The sequence below is a fragment of the Hyperolius riggenbachi genome, chromosome 2 (genome assembly GCF_040937935.1).
Source record: "Hyperolius riggenbachi isolate aHypRig1 chromosome 2, aHypRig1.pri, whole genome shotgun sequence".
Lineage (NCBI taxonomy): Eukaryota > Metazoa > Chordata > Amphibia > Anura > Hyperoliidae > Hyperolius > Hyperolius riggenbachi.
Genome location: NC_090647.1, coordinates 410,370,730 through 410,389,036, shown reverse-complemented (window position 1 = coordinate 410,389,036; position 18,307 = coordinate 410,370,730). Strand labels below are relative to the sequence as shown.

General features: G+C 42.7%; 1 protein-coding gene across 2 annotated transcripts in view; it reads left to right on the top strand.

The window, feature by feature from the left end:
• The window catches only part of LOC137544516 (amine oxidase [flavin-containing] B-like), a 203,855-nt gene that overhangs the window by 55,835 nt on the left and 129,713 nt on the right, over window positions 1–18,307 (top strand). For both annotated transcript variants that reach the window (XM_068265602.1, XM_068265603.1), the window contains exon 2: window positions 5,066–5,160. In XM_068265602.1, the coding sequence (XP_068121703.1) occupies window positions 5,066–5,160 (95 nt within the window). The remainder of the gene's footprint in view (window positions 1–5,065; window positions 5,161–18,307) is intronic.

Here is an 18,307-nt window from a genome sequence, read left to right as displayed (position 1 = left end):
CACTTATAGCTGAATTATTGCAGATTTCCTTCTGTTTTAGGAAGGAAAATTACACCAAGCTTTGCTTTTTTTTAGTAGGAGGTCTTTTTGGTCCCTTTTATCCCCTTATACATTCTTAGTGGTTTGGGTCACCCTGAGCTTCTTGGTTACTCTGTTGTACTGGTCCAAGCCCTATCTCATACAGCTGTATCAATCCCTGCCATGTACTGATGAGGGCCAAAAGTCTGAAACAGGCTGTCTACATCTGAGTTTGATATGACTGTGTAAAATTTAAAGTTATATACTTGCTATACACCAGCGGCTCTGGATGCTTTCTTGGCTTACCAATGGGGAAAAGGGGTAATTTGCATATTTAATAGCAGTGCTTTGTGGGTAACCACAAATGTTCACTTATAGCTGAATTATAGCAGCTTTCCTTCTGTTTTAAAAAGGCAAATTACACCAATACAGTGTGCGGCATTGCAAGAAGTGAAGACAGTGGAACGCACGATGGAACACTGAAGAGGTGAGTCATCCCCGCCCGCTGCCTCTTACTAATAGTGGCGGCTGCTACTGTGCTTAAGCAGGAGGGGGAGCGCACATGGGGGACCCAGGTGAGGGGGGTTCCTGCTGAGCTTAAGCTGGAGAGGGAGCGCACATGGGGGACCCAGGTGAGGGGGGTTCCTGCTGAGCTTAAGCCGGAGGTAGAGCATACATGGGGGACCCAGTTGAGGGGGGGTCCAACCCCCCTCCCCGCCGTTGTGCCCAATACCCCCTTCCTACCCTCTTATGCGGCGTATGCTACGCCACGGGTCGGCTAGTAAATATAATAAACTAAATAATAACTAAATAAAATCATTTGTAAACTATAATTCTACAAAATGCAATTTCTGGTGAGGAATAAATTAGGACACTTCCACATTTGTACTGTACACATTTAAAAACTGATCAAACCTCACTCAGGTTATCACATCAGGTGCACATGATTAGAACATTGTTACTTGACATTTTGAAGAAGTTTTGTCTATATGAACCTCAGACATTTTGTTTGGTGTACTCCACCTGTTGAGGCTGGTAAGATCAAAAGAGCAGTCCAATGCCTTTTGAAGGAGGATTGCAGAAACTTATAAGTCTGGTAAGGGATTTTAAAAGATCTCAAAAGAATTTCAAGTCAGTTGTTACACTGTCTGGAAAATAGTCTGCAAATGTAGGATAATCAGAACAACTGCCAGCATGCCCATGTCTGGCTGTCCAATCAAGTTTTCTTGGGGAGCAGACTGCAAAATGCTAACCCTCCCCCACAAAAACACTAAACTAAACTAAAATGTCATCAAGAGACCTAGAGCAGGTTCTTGCCTCTGTTTATGTGAAAGACACTGTACAACTTTGCAGGGTGTGCAAGGAGGAAGCAATTACCCTCTAAGGGAAACATCAAGGCCACACTGAAGTTTACCAGAGAACAGACAAAAGACCATGACTTATGGAGTAATCTTCTTTGGCCAGATCAGTGTAGAATGTAATTACTTGCACAATACAACACGTTTGTGTTATCCAGATTGCAACAGGAGAAAACCTCATACCAACTGTGAAGCATGTAGTGGAAGTGTCATGGTTTAGGGATGATTTGCTACAACATACTCTGGCCAGCTTACCATCATGGAATCTACCATGAATTCTAACATGTATAAGTGGGTGCTTGAGGAACATGTGAGACCATCTGTAAGATGAACAATTAAAGCTGAAGTGTAACTTGACTCTGCAACAATGATGACCCAAACCATACCAGTAAATCCACCAGGTCCTGGCTGAAAACTAAAAACTGAAGAGACCTAGAGTGGCCGAGTCAAAGGTTAGATTTTCAAATTGAAATACTGTGGGGTTACCTGGACTGGGCTGTTCGTGCAAGATACCCCTCTAACATCTCACAGCTGACAGTTTTTCATCAAGATGTGGGGCAAACTTTCCTCAGACCGATTTCAGGGACTGACAAACATCTCACAGCAGTTATTTCAGTCAAAGGAATTAAAACTATGTATTAGAGGGTAGGGAGTCTTTACTTTTTCCTCAGGTAGAGTACACATTTTTGTTGATAGCTCGTTTAACCACTTTTCCTCCCCCGGGACGAGTAGCTACCTCCCTGCAAAATCCCTCTTCTCCTTGCAGGGACGTAGCTACTACATCCTTTTCTGCAGCGCACTCCTGCTTGTCGCCGCGCTAGTTATCGCCGCCGATCGCTAGACGGGAGATCGATGAACTGATCTAAGTCTCCGTGTGAATGACCGCCACCATCAATGAGATGGTGCCGCCATTTCCAAGAACCGATACTTACACATCCATGCATTACTTCCTATTTGCGTAGTAATACTACGCACAGGAACGTTATGTGCGAGGACATCTTGTGGCCAAATAGTAAAATTACATCTACAAAAATGTTTCTCAATGAGTAATTCAATGTATTTTCATTGTTTACATTTAATTAAATCACTTTCTTAAATGTAAACAAGATTAGACACTTTGAAATGTGATCATATTCTAATAAAGAATTTAATACTTAACCCTTTCAGTACCAGTGGTCTCTGGCCCCTTAAGGACCAGAGACCACTGGAACCAGAAATCGGCACATGCAAATGAATCACCGTACTGAACTATCCGTCAACATTTAAATGAAATGAAACGCTATGACAGGAGACCTAGGAGGACCCCACTGCTGACACAGACATAAAAAAGCAAGACTACAGTTTGCCAAAATGTACTTGAGTAAGCCAAAATCCTTCTGGGAAAACGTCTTGTGGACAGAAAAGACCAAGCTAGAGCTTTTTAGTAACAGTTCGCATTCACCGATCTAACTGTGATCAATGAGATGCCGTGGTCATTAGCAAACTGGAAGTAAAACGTACACACATTATTTCCTATTAGCGTACTAACAGTACGAACAGAAATATAGTGGGGGCACATCTAGTGGCCAAATAGTAAAAATACACCCTGCATACATAACATTTAATAAAAATACATAACATACCCCATAAATTAACCCCTTACATCCCCTCCCATAGTTACCAAAGTAAAACACTTGTATAAAAAAAAAAATAAAGTGACATTTAAAAAAAACATTAATAGTTACCTTTGGTAACTAGCCCTATGGGCTATGATTAAGGACACAATTGTCCTAAACATGTCAGCCATTCTGTTTTATGGATGTCTAATAAAACGTATGGAAGCTACTTGTTGGTGAGTGCGGACATTTTTCCTTTGACCTTTGGAACTCAACCTCTTTAATATGTATGCCATGAGGGTCTAATATTGTTATTTTTTTTTTTTTGCAAATAAGGGCTTGTAATTGATGACGGACGCAAAAAAACTGAAAAAATACTACTTTATTCCCAAAGAAAATATTGCCGCCATACATTGTACTAGGGAGATATTTTAAATGTTGTAATAACCGGGACATATGGGCAAATAAAATGTGTGGGTTTTATCCACAGCAGCAAGTTTTATTTTAAAACTATAATGGCCTAAAACTAAGAAATGCTCTTATTATTCCTCTTAAAATGCATTTAGAATAAAGTAATTCTTAACAAAAAATGTACCACCCAAAGAAAACCTAATTGGTGGCAAAAAACAAACAAACACGATATAGATAATTTTTTTGTGATGAGTAATGATAAAGTTATTGGCGAATGAATGGGAGGAGCGCTGAAAGCTGAAAATTGCTCTGGTCAAAAAGGGGGAAAAAAACCTCAGTGGTTAAATGGTTAAAGAGAAGATGAACATTATCTCCCAAGAGATAGCTCAGGATAAAAAGTGAATTGCATATGGACCAGTGTGTTTTTGCTTGCTTAAATATCAAAGAAATGGCTCTCTATAAAAAAAGAAATTCTCACTTGGCCGGTTTCTCTTCCAATACCCAGATTCAAGAAAAAATCTGTTATTTCTTCTTATATTCTTTATTGCTTTGGTCATACCTGGAAGAACAAATGTTGCTTTTTGCCACCAGGCAACATGACACGGGGTATTACAAATGCTGTCATTCAGCTGCATGAAACTGCAGCAGTGAGGCTGAACAGTACTCTTGTCCCATGTGAATGATGCCTTAAAGGACAACTGAAGTGAGAAGAATATGGAGGCTGCCATATTTATTTCCTTTTCAACAATACCAGTAGCCTGGCAGTCCTGCTGGTCTATTTATCTGCAGTAGTATTTGAAAAACACCAGAAACAAGTATGTGGCTATTGTTGTCAAATCTGACAATAATGTCAGAAACACCTGGTCTGCTGCATGCTTGTTCAGGGTCTATGACTAAAAGTTTTCGAGACAGAGAATCACAGTAGGATAGCCAGGCAATTGGTATGGTTTAAAAGGAAATATATATATGGCAGCCTCAATATTCCTCTCATTACAGTTGTCCTTTAAATAGTTACATAGTACTAGCCTTAGTCACAAAAATGTCTTGCCCCTTCTAGAGAATGTCCTGCAAATACTTACAACTATGCGCCTCATCACAGGACAATAGGCTATAGGGATAACCTAGAAGAATTGCTATGCTGCAAAGTTTGGTCAGCTTATATTATCCTGTCTGCATTTACTGGGGTTTATTGTGAAAATTCTGGAAATTTCTGAATCACATGAGTTTCTGGACAGAATTTCAGATCTGTGAACAAGAAGAATATTTAACAATTGCTGTATTTAAAGTGTGTATTTAGTAGTTTTCCTAGAATTTAACAAGCAAAATCATCTTGATAAACACAAATAGTTGAACTCTGCGGATACCATGTGGTTCAGTGGTCTAACAGTAGGGGATCGACCCGTTTGCTATATAGTTCAACCAAATGGTAACTGCCATAAGCACCGCTGATGGTGGCAGTTGATAGGTACAACCACCACGGCCAGTCAATCATCTGAGCAAATCCTTAGGTAATCCCCACTGTAAATAAACCAAGTTTTTTTTTTTTACCATTTGCACACAACTTTCTTGTGGCCAGAAATGTTAGGAGTAATGTCCTTGGAGCTATGTGACCATCACTTTATATCAGGTACTAAAATACCCAGTTTGTCATCAAAACATTAATGATGCGTTGTGTTATTGCAGGTCTTACAGCTGCTAAGTTGCTTGTGGAGTCAGGACTTAATGTGGTGGTGTTGGAAGCACGGGACAGAGTTGGAGGAAGAACTCATACAATTAGAGTAAGATGGTTGATTAAAAGTTTAATTAGCATTTTTTGATTTTCACTTTTGCATGTGTTAAAAAATAAGAACCACCACTATTTATTTTCAGCTGTTTATGATTAAGCCATGTTATGTAAGCATTTTACCAAAGCTTTATTGCTGAGAGGCCTGGAACCCACTAGAGCGTTTAGGGAGCGCTTTAAATAGCTAGCAATTTCCCTAAATGCTCTGCCAATGTAAATAGATGGGACAGATTCCACTACAGCGATTGCGATTAAGCAAATCGCGCGACATGCAGCGTTTTGGCAGGGTTTCCTTTCTAATGTCTAATGTATTGTATAGGAGCAGGGAAATTGATCCCAATCAAAAAAAAAAAAAAAGGAATATGACGAGCTTAACAACACTAGCTCATTAATTTAATTACTTTAAAGAGGAACTGAACTCAGAATATGAAAACAGAGCATTGCAATCCATGTTAAAAGTTGTAGGCAAAAACAGTACAATATATGTACAAAAATATGTGAATAAACTGTAATATACAATTTAACCAGTTCACCCCCAAGGGTTTTTATCCTAACGGACCAGAGCAATTTTCAGTTGTCAGCGCTCCTCCCTTTTATTCCCTAATAACTTTATTACTACTTATCACAAGAAAATGATCTATACCTCGTTTTTTTCGCCACCAATTAGGCTTTCTGTGGATAGTACATTTTGCTAAGAATTTTTTTATTCTAAATGCATTTTAATGAGAAAAACAGAAAAAAAAAGAAAAAAAATCATTATTTCTCAGTGTTCAGCCTTTATAGTTTTAAAATTAAACATTCTCCTGTGGATAAAACAAACACGTTTTATTTGCCCAGTGGTCCCGATAATTAAACCGTTTAGATTATGTCCCTACCACAATGTATGGCGACAGTATATTATTTTGAAATATAAGTGGTTATTTTTCTGTTTGTTCTGGCCATAATTACAAGCCCCTATGTAATAAATTAAAATTAATTTTCCCCCATAAAATATAGAATAAAAAAAGCTGAGTCCCTAAGGTAACTATTTATTTATTTTTTTTAAGCTGATTTTTTTTTTTTACAAGTGTTTTTTTTGGGGGGGAGGGTTGGAAGTGTAATTTTATTAATGATGTGTATATACTTGAAAATGTATGTATTTTGTAAGTGTAATATAATTTTGGCCACAAGATGGCGCTGGTGAACACTCATAGGACGTGTTCACTTTTTTTTTTTTTTTTACACACTTTATTAAACTGTTACATTTCCTGTTTATGTGAATGGACGTAGCCGCTGTTCGCGGTCACGTCCATTCACTCCAGGCACTGCGATTGGGTTCAGTCCTCTTCCCCAATCGCCCAGCACGGGATCCCGACGGTAATGGCGGCGGTAGCGGCGGACACACGGCGGTAGCAGCGGCGGGAATGCGCGACGTATTAAAACGTCATGTTGCTGTTAATAGCGGTAAGCATGACGTTTTAATACGTTAGGATGGCGGTAAATGGTTAATTAATAAACCCCACTCCCCTGTGACGTTTTTTGCCTGGGCAAGTCACATGGTAAATGCCAGGCAGGCTCAGGCTCCCAGAGATCAATGGGAGACTTTCTCCTGCTTATGCAAATCCCCTGCAGCTTCGTTTGTTGACACAGTGAGTCATCAGGAGGAGCCTGTGAAGCCAAGAATCCTGACAGCAGCTGAGGGAGAAAATAACTTGTTGTAAGGCAATGGGAAACACTGGGCTAGCTGATAAAAGTGCAATCACAGGGCAGCATGATGCAGAGCTATGCATGGAGGGTATGTGGGCAAAAATCTGTCTGGTCTTTCCTCATTGTTATGACTGCATGTGTGGATAAGGTGTTAAACAAGTTGAAAAGTTTTTGACAGTCCCTAGTCTCCAGGAGGGCTGCTTTCTGACTTGTGTGAGGGACTGGCAGGCACAGGAGTCCTATTACAGGCAAGTAACCTCTGTGTGATGTGGGGCTGCAATACAGATAAGATCTCTGCTCCATCTCAGGCTATTCTCAATTCCTCCCTATACCTCTCCTTTCTGGACTAGTGCACGCCAAAATCACAATAGCAATCGCTAGCAATTTGTGAGTGCGATTTTGTGAAGCGATTTTCAAATGAATCGCTCCAAAAAATGCTTCATGCAATGTGTTTGCGTTTTTGAAAAAATCACAACGCTGCTGTGAGAACACAGTCATAGGGTAACATTAGCCAAGCGCTTTTCAAATCACTGTTGATTTGAAAAACGCTCAGAAGCACTCTTGGTGGGCACCAGTCCTCCCTCATTCACCTTTGTTTCCCTCTTCCCCTAGTGCTGGATGGCTGTGTCTTCTTGTCATACAGGAAAGCTAAAAAAAAGTGCAATGCTGGTGAGGCAAAGTATTATTATTATTTAGTACTAGTGGACCTAAGCCCTTTTAAAAACGGCTCTGGGTCTGTTTTTCGCCACCCGCCTGCCGCGCGTGTCCACTGCCCGCTCACCCGGCCACGCGCGTATGTCACCCACTCACCCGCCGCACATCCGGCAGGCCGCTCGGCTCCCTGGCCCAATCCCCGTCCTTCTGTGTGTAAGGCTGGGTCCGTGCTGCGCACATGCGCATTAGCAAAAAGCACAGATCCAGCTACACATCCAGCTACACAGAAACAACTGTCCCTGCTGTACGCAGTTACCTATTATTATATAGGATTTATATAGCGCCATCTTTTGCAGTGCTGTACAGAGCATATTGTCTTGTCACTTAACTATCTTCTTCCTTCTCTTTCAGCTTTTCTCTCCTCACCATTTCTCCCCTTCTCTGCATAAGGGCTTAGACACACTATAAGCGCTTTTCTGAGCGATATTACCGCAATAGCGATTTTAATGTAAGTCAATGGGAGCCCTTTTTAAAAAGCTCACAGAAAGTTCTGATGGCTAAAAAGTGCTCATAAAAGCGCTTATAGTGCGTTACAGTGTAAAAAGGACTGAACAAGTTTTTCCCAGAAAAAACATGAATACATATATATGCTTCACTGTTAATGCTTCACTCTATATAAAACTAAACAAATGTCCACTAAAAACATATAACAGTCCTTTTTACACTGTAAAGCACAAAACCTATATTAGTGTGTATGTGAATTGATAACGAGAGGGGGAGATAGCGGGTTGCTTTTTTGCAAAAAAAAAAAAGTTTTTCCTGAAATTAACAAGAGTGAAGTAATATCAGCGAAGCATATGCATGCCTGTCATATTTTTTTAGTGGACATTTGGTCAGTTTTATAAAGAGTGAAGCATTAACAGTGAAGCATATATATTTATGATTTTTGGGAAAACCTGTTCAGTCTTTTTTACACTGTGAAGTGTCAAACCTCTCTTAGGGTGTATGTGAATTGATAACGAGAGGGGGTGATCATGTATCTAAACGGGTTTTTTTGGCTAAAAAATAGTTTTTCCTGAAATTAGCAAGAGTGAAGTAATATCAGTGAAGCATATGCGTGACTGTCATTTTTTAAAAGTGGACATTTGGTCAGTTTTATAAAGAGTGAAGCATATATATATATATATATATATTTATGATTTTTTTGGGGGAAAAACATGTTCCTTCTTTTTTACACTGTGAAGTGCCGAACCTCTCACTTAGTGTGTATATCCAGGGCACACCAAAACCGCTAGCAGATCCTCAAAACACTAGCGGCTTTTGGAGCAGATTTCAGAGCGATTCTAGGCATGTTTAGAGAGGCTTTCTAAACATGCCTACGGGTCTTTGGACCGTTTTTGTGTAGCAGATTACAAATACTGTTACAGTGAAGCTGTTACTGAACAGCTTCTCTAACAAAAACACCTGGAAAACCGCTCTGATGTAGCGTATTTCAGAATGGTTTGCGTTTTTCCTATACTTTACATTGAGGCAGAAACGCTTCTGCAAACCGCGAACGTGCAGCAGGAGGGACGTTTGTGGTTTGCTAAAATCCTCAAACCGCTGGTGTGCACCATCCAATTGAAATACATTAGCCAAGCGGTTTCACTGGCGGATGCGGTCGGCGGATCGCTCCTAAAACTGCTCAGTGTGCACTGGGCCTAAGAGAGCTGGGATGATCACCGACCTGAATCACGAGTAATCACAGGTGGTGACATAAAAGGGGGATTCCCTCTGCCAAGCTACCTACACGGGAGGGCAAGGGCAGCTGGATGATGTAAGAAGGGATTCCCCCTGCGTGACACCTACGAGAAGGAGTGTTTGGCATAAATGCGGATTCCCTCTGCAGTGTTACCCCCCTCCCTCTGTCGCACAGGATACGAAAGGGGAGAGCTGTGTGACTACAGGACATGATATGGGATCTGGCACAACACCAATAGGGAGAGCTGCAGGACTACAGAATGACATCACAAGATCTCACACTGCAGGAGGCATAGTTAGAGAAAAAGAATAATACTTTATCAAGGCGTGTGCCAGTACAGTGCAGGGCAGCAGCAGAAGCCCCAGCTGTCACTTTCCTGTAACAGGGCGACTGATGATGACCTCATGACACTGGGTTGTAAATCTCATTCTGTGGGCGTGAATTGGCATGTCTAACTCCAACTGTAACACCGCCCAGCAGAATCAGACTCTGCACCTCCCATGGAGTGAGAGCTGCAAGATGGAGCCTGCCATTCTCTTTTATTCATAGTTGTATTGCACAAATATATCTACTTGTATATTTCCCTTCACAAGTGTTTTGTGTCTAATCATTCATTTCAAAGGGATAAGGAGGCTCAATTTAGTGACCTTTTTTTTGGTTCAGTTTCTCTTTAACCACTTGAGGACCTAGGGCTTTCTACCCCTTAAGGACCGGCCACTTTTTTTCCATTCAGACCACTGCAGCTTTCACGGTTTATTGCTCGCTCATACAACCTACCACCTAAATGAATTTTGGCTCCTTTTCTTGTCACTAATAAAGCTTTCTTTTGGTGCTTTTTGATTGCTCCTGTGATTTTTACTTTTTATTATATTCATCAAAAAAGACATGAATTTTGGCAAAAAAATGATTTTTTAGCAGTATAGGAACCCCACTAATGACCCCATTTTAGAAAGAAGACACCCCAAGGTATTCCGTTAGGAGTATGGTGAGTTCATAGAAGTTTTTATTTTTTTGTCACAAGTTAGCGGAAATTGATTTTAATAGTTTTTTTTCACAAAGTGTCATTTTCCGCTAACTTGTGACAAAAAATAAAATCTTCTATGAACTCACCATACTCCGTACGGAATACATTTAGGTGTTTTCTTTCTAGAATGGGGTCATTTGTGGGGTTCCTATACTGCCCTGGCATTTTAGGGGCCCTAAACCGTGAGGAGTAGTCTTGAAACCAAATGTCGCAAAATGACCTGTGAAATCCTAAAGGTACTCATTGGACTTTGGGCCCCTTAGCGTACTTAGGGTTTAAAAAATTGCCACACATGTGGTACCGCCGTACTCAGGAGAAGTAGTATAATGCGTTTTGGGGTGTATTTTTACACATACCCATGCTGGGTGGGAGAAATATCTCTGTAAATGACAATTTGTTAATTTTTTTTACACACAATTGTCCATTTACAGAGATCTTTCTCCCACTCAGCATGGGTATGTGTAAAAATACACCACAAAACACATTATACTACTTCTCCCGAGTACGGCGATACCACATGTGTGGCACTTTTTTGCACCCTAACTGCGCTAAAGGGCCCAAAGTCCAATGAGTACCTTTAGGATTTCACAGGTCATTTTGAGAAATTTCGTTTCAAGACTACTCCTCACGGTTTAGGGCCCCTAAAATGCCAGGGCAGTATAGGAACCCCACAAATGACCCCATTTTAGAAAGAAGACACCCCAAGGTATTCCGTTAGGAGTATGGTGAGTTCATAGAAGATTTTATTTTTTGTCAAAAGTTAGCGGAAAATGACACTTTGTGAAAAAACACAATTAAAATCAATTTCCGCTAACTTGTGACAAAAAATAAAATCTTCTATAAACTCGCCATACTACTAACGGAATACCTTGGGGTGTCTTCTTTCTAAAATGGGGTCATTTGTGGGGTTCCTATACTGCCCTGGCATTTTAGGGGCCCTAAACCGTGAGGAGTAGTCTTGAAACGAAATTTCTCAAAATGACCTGTGAAATCCTAAAGGTACTCATTGGACTTTGGGCCCTTTAGCGCAGTTAGGGTGAAGTAGTACAATGTGTTTTGGGGTGTATTTTTACACATACCCATGCTGGGTGGGAGAAATACCTCTGTAAATGGACAATTGTGTGTAAAAAAATCAAAAGATTGTCATTTATAGAGGTATTTCTCCCACCCAGCATGGGTATGTGTAAAAATACACCCCAAAACACATTATACTACTTCTCCCGAGTACGGCGATACCACATGTGTGGCACTTTTTTGCACCCTAACTGCACTAAGGGGCCCAAAGTCCAATGAGTACCTTTAGGATTTCACAGGTCATTTTTGTTTCAAGACTACTCCTCGCGGTTTAGGGCCCCTAAAATGCCAGGGCAGTATAGGAACCCCACTAATGACCCCATTTTAGAAAGAAGACACCCCAAGGTATTCCGTTAGGAGTATGGTGAGTTCATAGAAGTTTTTATTTTTTTGTCACAAGTTAGCGGAAATTGATTTTAATAGTTTTTTTTCACAAAGTGTCATTTTCCGCTAACTTGTGACAAAAAATAAAATCTTCTATGAACTCACCATACTCCGTACGGAATACATTTGGGTGTCTTCTTTCTAGAATGGGGTCATTTGTGGGGTTCCTATACTGCCCTGGCATTTTAGGGGCCCTAAACCGTGAGGAGTAGTCTTGAAACCAAATGTCGCAAAATGACCTGTGAAATCCTAAAGGTACTCATTGGACTTTGGGCCCCTTAGCGTACTTAGGGTTTAAAAAATTGCCACACATGTGGTACCGCCGTACTCAGGAGAAGTAGTATAATGCGTTTTGGGGTGTATTTTTACACATACCCATGCTAAGTGGGAGAAATATCTCTGTAAATGACAATTGTTTGATTTTTTTACACACAATTGTCCATTTACATAGAAATTTCTCCCACCCAGCATGGGTATGTGTAAAAATACACCCCAAAACACATTATACTACTTTTCCTGAGTACGGCGGTACCACATGTGTGACACTTTTTTGCAGCCTAGGTGCGCTAAGGGGCCCAACGTCCTATTCACAGATCATTTTGAAGCATTTGTTTTCTAGACTACTCCTCGCAGTTTAGGGCCCCTAAAATGCCAGGGCAGTATAGGAACCCCACAAGTGACCCCATTTTAGAAAGAAGACACCCCAAGGTATTCCGTTAGGTGTATGGAGAGTTCATAGAAGATTTTATTTTTTGTCACAAGTTAGTGAAAAATGACACTTTGTGAAAAAAAAAACAATAAAAATTAATTTCCGCTAACTTTTGACAAAAAATGAAATCTTCTAAGAACTCGTCATACACCTAACAGAATACCTTGGGGTGTCTTTTTTTCTAAAATGGGGTCACTTGTGGGGTTCCTATACCGCCCTGGCATTTTACAGGCCCAAAACCGTGAGTAGTCTGGAAACCAAATGTCTCAAAATGACTGTTCAGAGGTATAAGCATCTGCAAATTTTGATGACAGGTGGTCTATGAGGGGGCGAATTTTGTGGAACCGGTCATAAGCAGGGTGGCCTTTTAGATGACAGGTTGTATTGGGCCTGATCTGATGGATAGGAGTGCTAGGGGGGTGACAGGAGGTGATTGATGGGTGTCTCAGGGGGTGGTTAGAGGGGAAAATAGATGCAATCAATGCACTGGGGAGGTGATCGGAAGGGGGTCTGAGGGGGATCTGAGGGTTTGGCCGAGTGATTAGGAGCCCACACGGGGCAAATTGGGGCCTGATCTGATGGGTAGGTGTGCTAGGGGGTGACAGGAGGTGATTGATGGGTGTCTCAAGGTGTGATTAGAGGGGGGAATAGATGCAAGCAATGCACTGGCGAGGTGATCAGGGCTGGGGTCTGAGGGCATTCTGAGGGTGTGGGCGGGTGATTGAGTGCCCTAGGGGCAGATAGGGGTCTAATCTGAAAGGTAGCAGTGACAGGGGGTGATTGGTGGGGAATTAGTGGGTGTTTAGGGTAGAGAATAGATGGAAACACTGCGCTTGGGTGGTGATCTGATGTCGGATCTGCGGGCGATCTATTGGTGTGGGTGGGTGATCAGTTTGCCCGCAAGGGGCAGGTTAGGGGCTGATTGATGGGTGGCAGTGACAGCGGGTGATTGATGGGTGGCAGTGACAGGGGGTGATTGATGGGTGGCAGTGACAGGGGGTGATTGATGGGTGATGGGTGATTGGCAGGTGATTGACAGGTGATCAGTGGGTTATTACAGGGAAGGACAGATGTAAATATTGCACTGGCGAATTGATAAGGGGGGGTCTGAGGGCAATCTGAGCGTGTAGGCGGGTGATTGGGTGCCCGCAAGGGGCAGATTAGGGTCTGATCTGATGGGTAACAGTGACAGGTGGTGATAGGGGGTGATTGATGGGTAATTAGTGGGTGTTTAGAGGAGAGAATAGATGTAAACGCTGCGCTTGGGTGGTGATCTGATGTCGGATCTGCGGGCGATCTATTGGTGTGGGTGGGTGATCAGATTGCCCGCAAGGGGCAGGTTAGGGGCTGATTGTTGGGTGGCAGTGACAGGGGGTGATTGATGGGTGATAGGTGATTGGCAGGTGATTGACAGGTGATCAGTGGGTTATTACAGGGAAGGACAGATGTAATTAATGCACTGGCGAATTGATAAGGGGGGGGGGTCTGAGGGCAATCTGAGCGTGTGGGCGGATGATTGGGTGCCCGCAAGGGGCAGATTAGGGTCTGATCTGATAGGTAACAGTGACAGGTGGTGATAGGGGGTGATTGATGGGTAATTAGTGGGTGTTTAGAGAAGATAACAGATGTAAACGATACATTTGGGAGGTAATCTGACGGCGGGTTTGCGGGCGATCTAATGGTGTGGGTGGGTGATCAGATCTCCCGCAAGGGGCAGGTTAGGGGCTGATTGATGGGTGGCAGTGACAGGGGGTGACAGGGGGTGATTGATGGGTGATAGGTGATTGGCAGGTGATTGACAGGTGATCAGTGGGTTATTACAGGGAAGAACAGATGTAATTAATGCACTGGTGAATTGATAAGGGGGGGTCAGAGGGCAATCTGAGCGTGTGGGCGGGTGATTGGGTGCCCGCAAGGGGCAGATTAGGGTCTGATCTGATAGGTAAAAGTGACAGGTGGTGATAGGGGGTGATTGATGGGTGATTGATGGGTAATTAGTGGGTGTTTAGAGGAGAGAATAGATGTAAACAATGGATTTGGGAGGTGATCTGATGTCGGATCTGTGGGCGATCTATTGCTGTGGGGGGGTGATCAGATTGCCCGCAAGGGGCAGATTAGGGGCTGATTGATGGGTGGCAGTGACAGGGGGTGATTGACGGGTGATTGACGGGTGATTGACGGGTGATTGACAGGTGATTGACAGGTGATCAGGGGGATAGATGCATACAGTAAACAGGGGTGTGTGGTCTGGGGGGGGGTGGGGTCTGGGGAGAATCTGAGGGGTGGGGGGTGATCAGGAGGGGGCAGGGAGCAGGGGGGGGATAAAAAAAAAATAGCGTTGACAGATAGTGACAGGGAGTGATTGATGGGTGATTAGGGGGGTTATTGGGTGCAAACAGGGGTCTGGAGGGTGGGCAGGGGGGGGTCTGATGGGTGCTGTGGGCGATCTGGGGCAGGGGGGGGAGAAATCAGTGTGCTTGGGTGCAGACTAGGGTGGCTGCAGCCTGCCCTGGTGGTCCCTCGGACACTGGGACCACCAGGGCAGGAGGCAGCCTGTATAATACACTTTGTAAACATTACAAAGTGTATTATACACTTTGTATGCGGCGATCGCGGGGTTAACATCCCGCCGGCGCTTCCGTATGATGCGGCGGGCGAGCGGTGACAGGCGCTGGCGGAGGATCGCGTCACGGATGACGCGATCGCTCCGCCCATGCCCTTAGAAGGACCGCCGCCTCTGTGGGTGAGCCGGTCCTTCAGGGCTCCACTTCCCGGCCGTCTCTGTGCGTTAGGCGGTCGGGAAGTGGTTAACAGACATGACGACTTTAGTTTTTGCAGAGCTTAGGTTTGCTAAATCACTAAAGTTGTTCACGGTTTTCCAGCAATATGCAGACTTGGAGAACCTTAGTAAATCAGGCCCAATATGTCCAGCTAGGGCACAGTAGGTGAAAATGATTCAGATACAAATTTCTGTCATGAAGCAATGATTATGAGGGACATATAAAAGGCAGATTATGCAAATGCTCTAACACATACAGTTTATCTGCTTGATTATTTAGCCGGTGGCTGGATAGTGTTAAGGGCTCTTCCTCTGACACAGGAGACCTGGGTTCGAATCTCGGCTCTGCCTGTTCAGTAAGCCAGCACCTATTCACTGCTACTGCCTATAGAGTGCGTCCTAGTGGCTGCAGCTCTGGTGCTTTGAGTCCGCCAGGAGAAAAGCGCGATATAAATGTTCTGTGTTTGTTTGTTGTTTGCTTGTTTGTGTTTGATTATTTAGTGAACAGAATAGAACTTATAGTCTATTCACAATCATTTGTCCACATGTGTATGTCCAAAACACACATATATGCAAAAAAGGCACCTGATAAAAAGGGCGCCAGGTATAGCTGCTATTAGAATTTTGGTAAAATTAACAATATTCTACTAGTTATAGCTGCTATTAGAGTATCAGTAAAATTACAGATATTCTACTAGTTAATTCTTATAGTAAAATATCAGTAAAGATTACTGATATTTTACTATGACCTAAACTAACTCTACTCGCACACAAAACCCTCCCTCTACTGATGCCCAGCCTTAACCTCCCCCAGAACTTTACCTTCACCACCCATGGCCCCATGGCGGTGCCTATCCTTTACCACCGTGTGCCTAACCTTAATCCCCATGGTGGTGCCTAACCTTAATCCCCCCATGGTGGGACCTAACTCACTCCACCTTGGCGGTGCCCAACTTTAACCACCCATCCTAAATTTTATTATAAAAGCAGTTTCTTTTAGCTGCCATACAGTAGTTCAAATTCAATGTAGTAGTAGCCACAAGTATTAACGTTATTTTAATAGTTCATGTTATCCTTTTCAATTTCATTTTCAGTTTCTTGTAGCCACAATATAGTAGTTCATATTCAGTAGTTATGGATACCGATAGTTTAGCCACACATAGAAACAAAAGTGCGGCTGCAATTAGCAGGTCGTTGCTATAACAGTAATTTTATCGTGTGCTCTGATTCTCTTTTCACGGGTCTTAGCTGCTAATCACTGCGATTAGTATTGGGTTGTATGGCAATGCTCTTTTTTTAACTGAGTTGCAAAATACAGGTTTATGTAATCTCATACATCCTGATGGTAGTAGGTCTAAAACACACCCACAGTATGCACATAGACAGGAAACTGATGGATTAGGCCACTTTAAAGGACTTACGAGCCGAAGCAAAAAAAAAAAAAGTTAATTACCTTAGCTGAATGTCAGACCTCAGGGCAGACAATCCGTGCCTCCCTTGCTATTTATAGACCCTCTGTCATGTTAATCCAGCTATCATTAGTGGCCCCGACCCGGGCCAGGGTTGCCTTAGTTCATGACGATTAGAATCACCGCTTTAAAACTCCTCTGCCTGCATTACAGCCCTGGGAGCGCACATCGTCGCTCGGTATACTGTAATACATCATGTGGGCATCACCACATGACAGCCCACATGACTGAGTGCACTTCAAGCCGGCCGCGCCCCCTCAGCACAGAATACCAGCGCTGAGCGAGGGAGGACGTTACTTAGCTACAGGATTTGTTTACTGCAGATTTGCAGAGTACGTTATTTTATTCAAATCTGCAGTTAACAAGTCCTGTAGCTAGGTAACGTCCTCCCTCACTCAGCGCTGGTATTCTGTGCTGAGGGGGCGCGGCCGGCTCGAAGTGCAGTCAGTCATGTGGGCTGTCATGTGGTGAAGCCCACATGACGTATAACAGTATACCGAGCGACGATGTGCGCTCCCAGGGCTGTAATCCTGCGCAGCCTCAGTACTGCGCAGGCAGAGGAGTTTTAAATTGGCGATTCTAATCGTCATGAGCTAAGGCGACCCTGGCCCGGGTCGGGGCCACTAATGATACCTGGATTAACATGACAGAGGGTCTATAAATAGCAAGGGAGGCACTGATCATCTGCCCTGAGGTCTGACATTCAGCTAAGGTAATTAACTTTTTTTTTTTTTGCTTCGGCTCGTAAGTCCTTTAATGCAGAATTGCTGTTAAAATGTCCCCACTGCTCCAATAAAATATGCCCCACTATTACAACTACTATGAAAAAAAAAATCTTGTTTTTAAAAACCAGTTAAAAAATGATTAATAAAAACTTACTTCGGCTCTCTGCTCAAACCTCATCCCATGACTGTACTGACAGGAATATGCAACTGGTCCAAGGAGTCTATACAAATAACACTATAATACTTTAATCAGCAGAAATATCTTTTCTTTTTACTTCTGCACAGCTTCCACTCCTAAACTACATAGAAAATCATTACCATACAGTGTGGCATGACAGGGAAATTTTGACTTTTGCACAGATTACGGAATGTTATTAATTTAATTGCTTGCACTCTGTTAGACATTTATACATTTTAGTCATCATGTTAAATCAAATTGTAATCAGCAGTGCTGTATTGTGTATCAGTGTTCATATTTGATGTATATCATTGTCTGTATCATTATGTATCCCTTGTTTGTTTTCTTACATTGTACAGCGCCCCTGGAATATGTTGGCGCTTTAAAAATAAATAATAATAATAATAATAATAAGATTACATTATTTTGGGACAAAGCTAAAAGCTGTGCTGCGGAGTGAGGGGCTAATAGATAGCTTTCTGACACTGTTCTGAGTTATCCAGTGCTGTGTAACTGCGTCCATACGTGTTCTGCTCCATGGAGTTCACCATTTCTGGTGTCACCAACTAGTGACACCAGATGTGCTTTTGAGGACTTATTTTTGTGGTTTGTGGTGTGTAGCTAGTCTATAGTACACCATACCACACGTGTAGTATAGTGTAGTGTGTGGCTGCATCACTGTTGAAGCCAGTCACTGTGCTAAAATACACTTTGAGCCG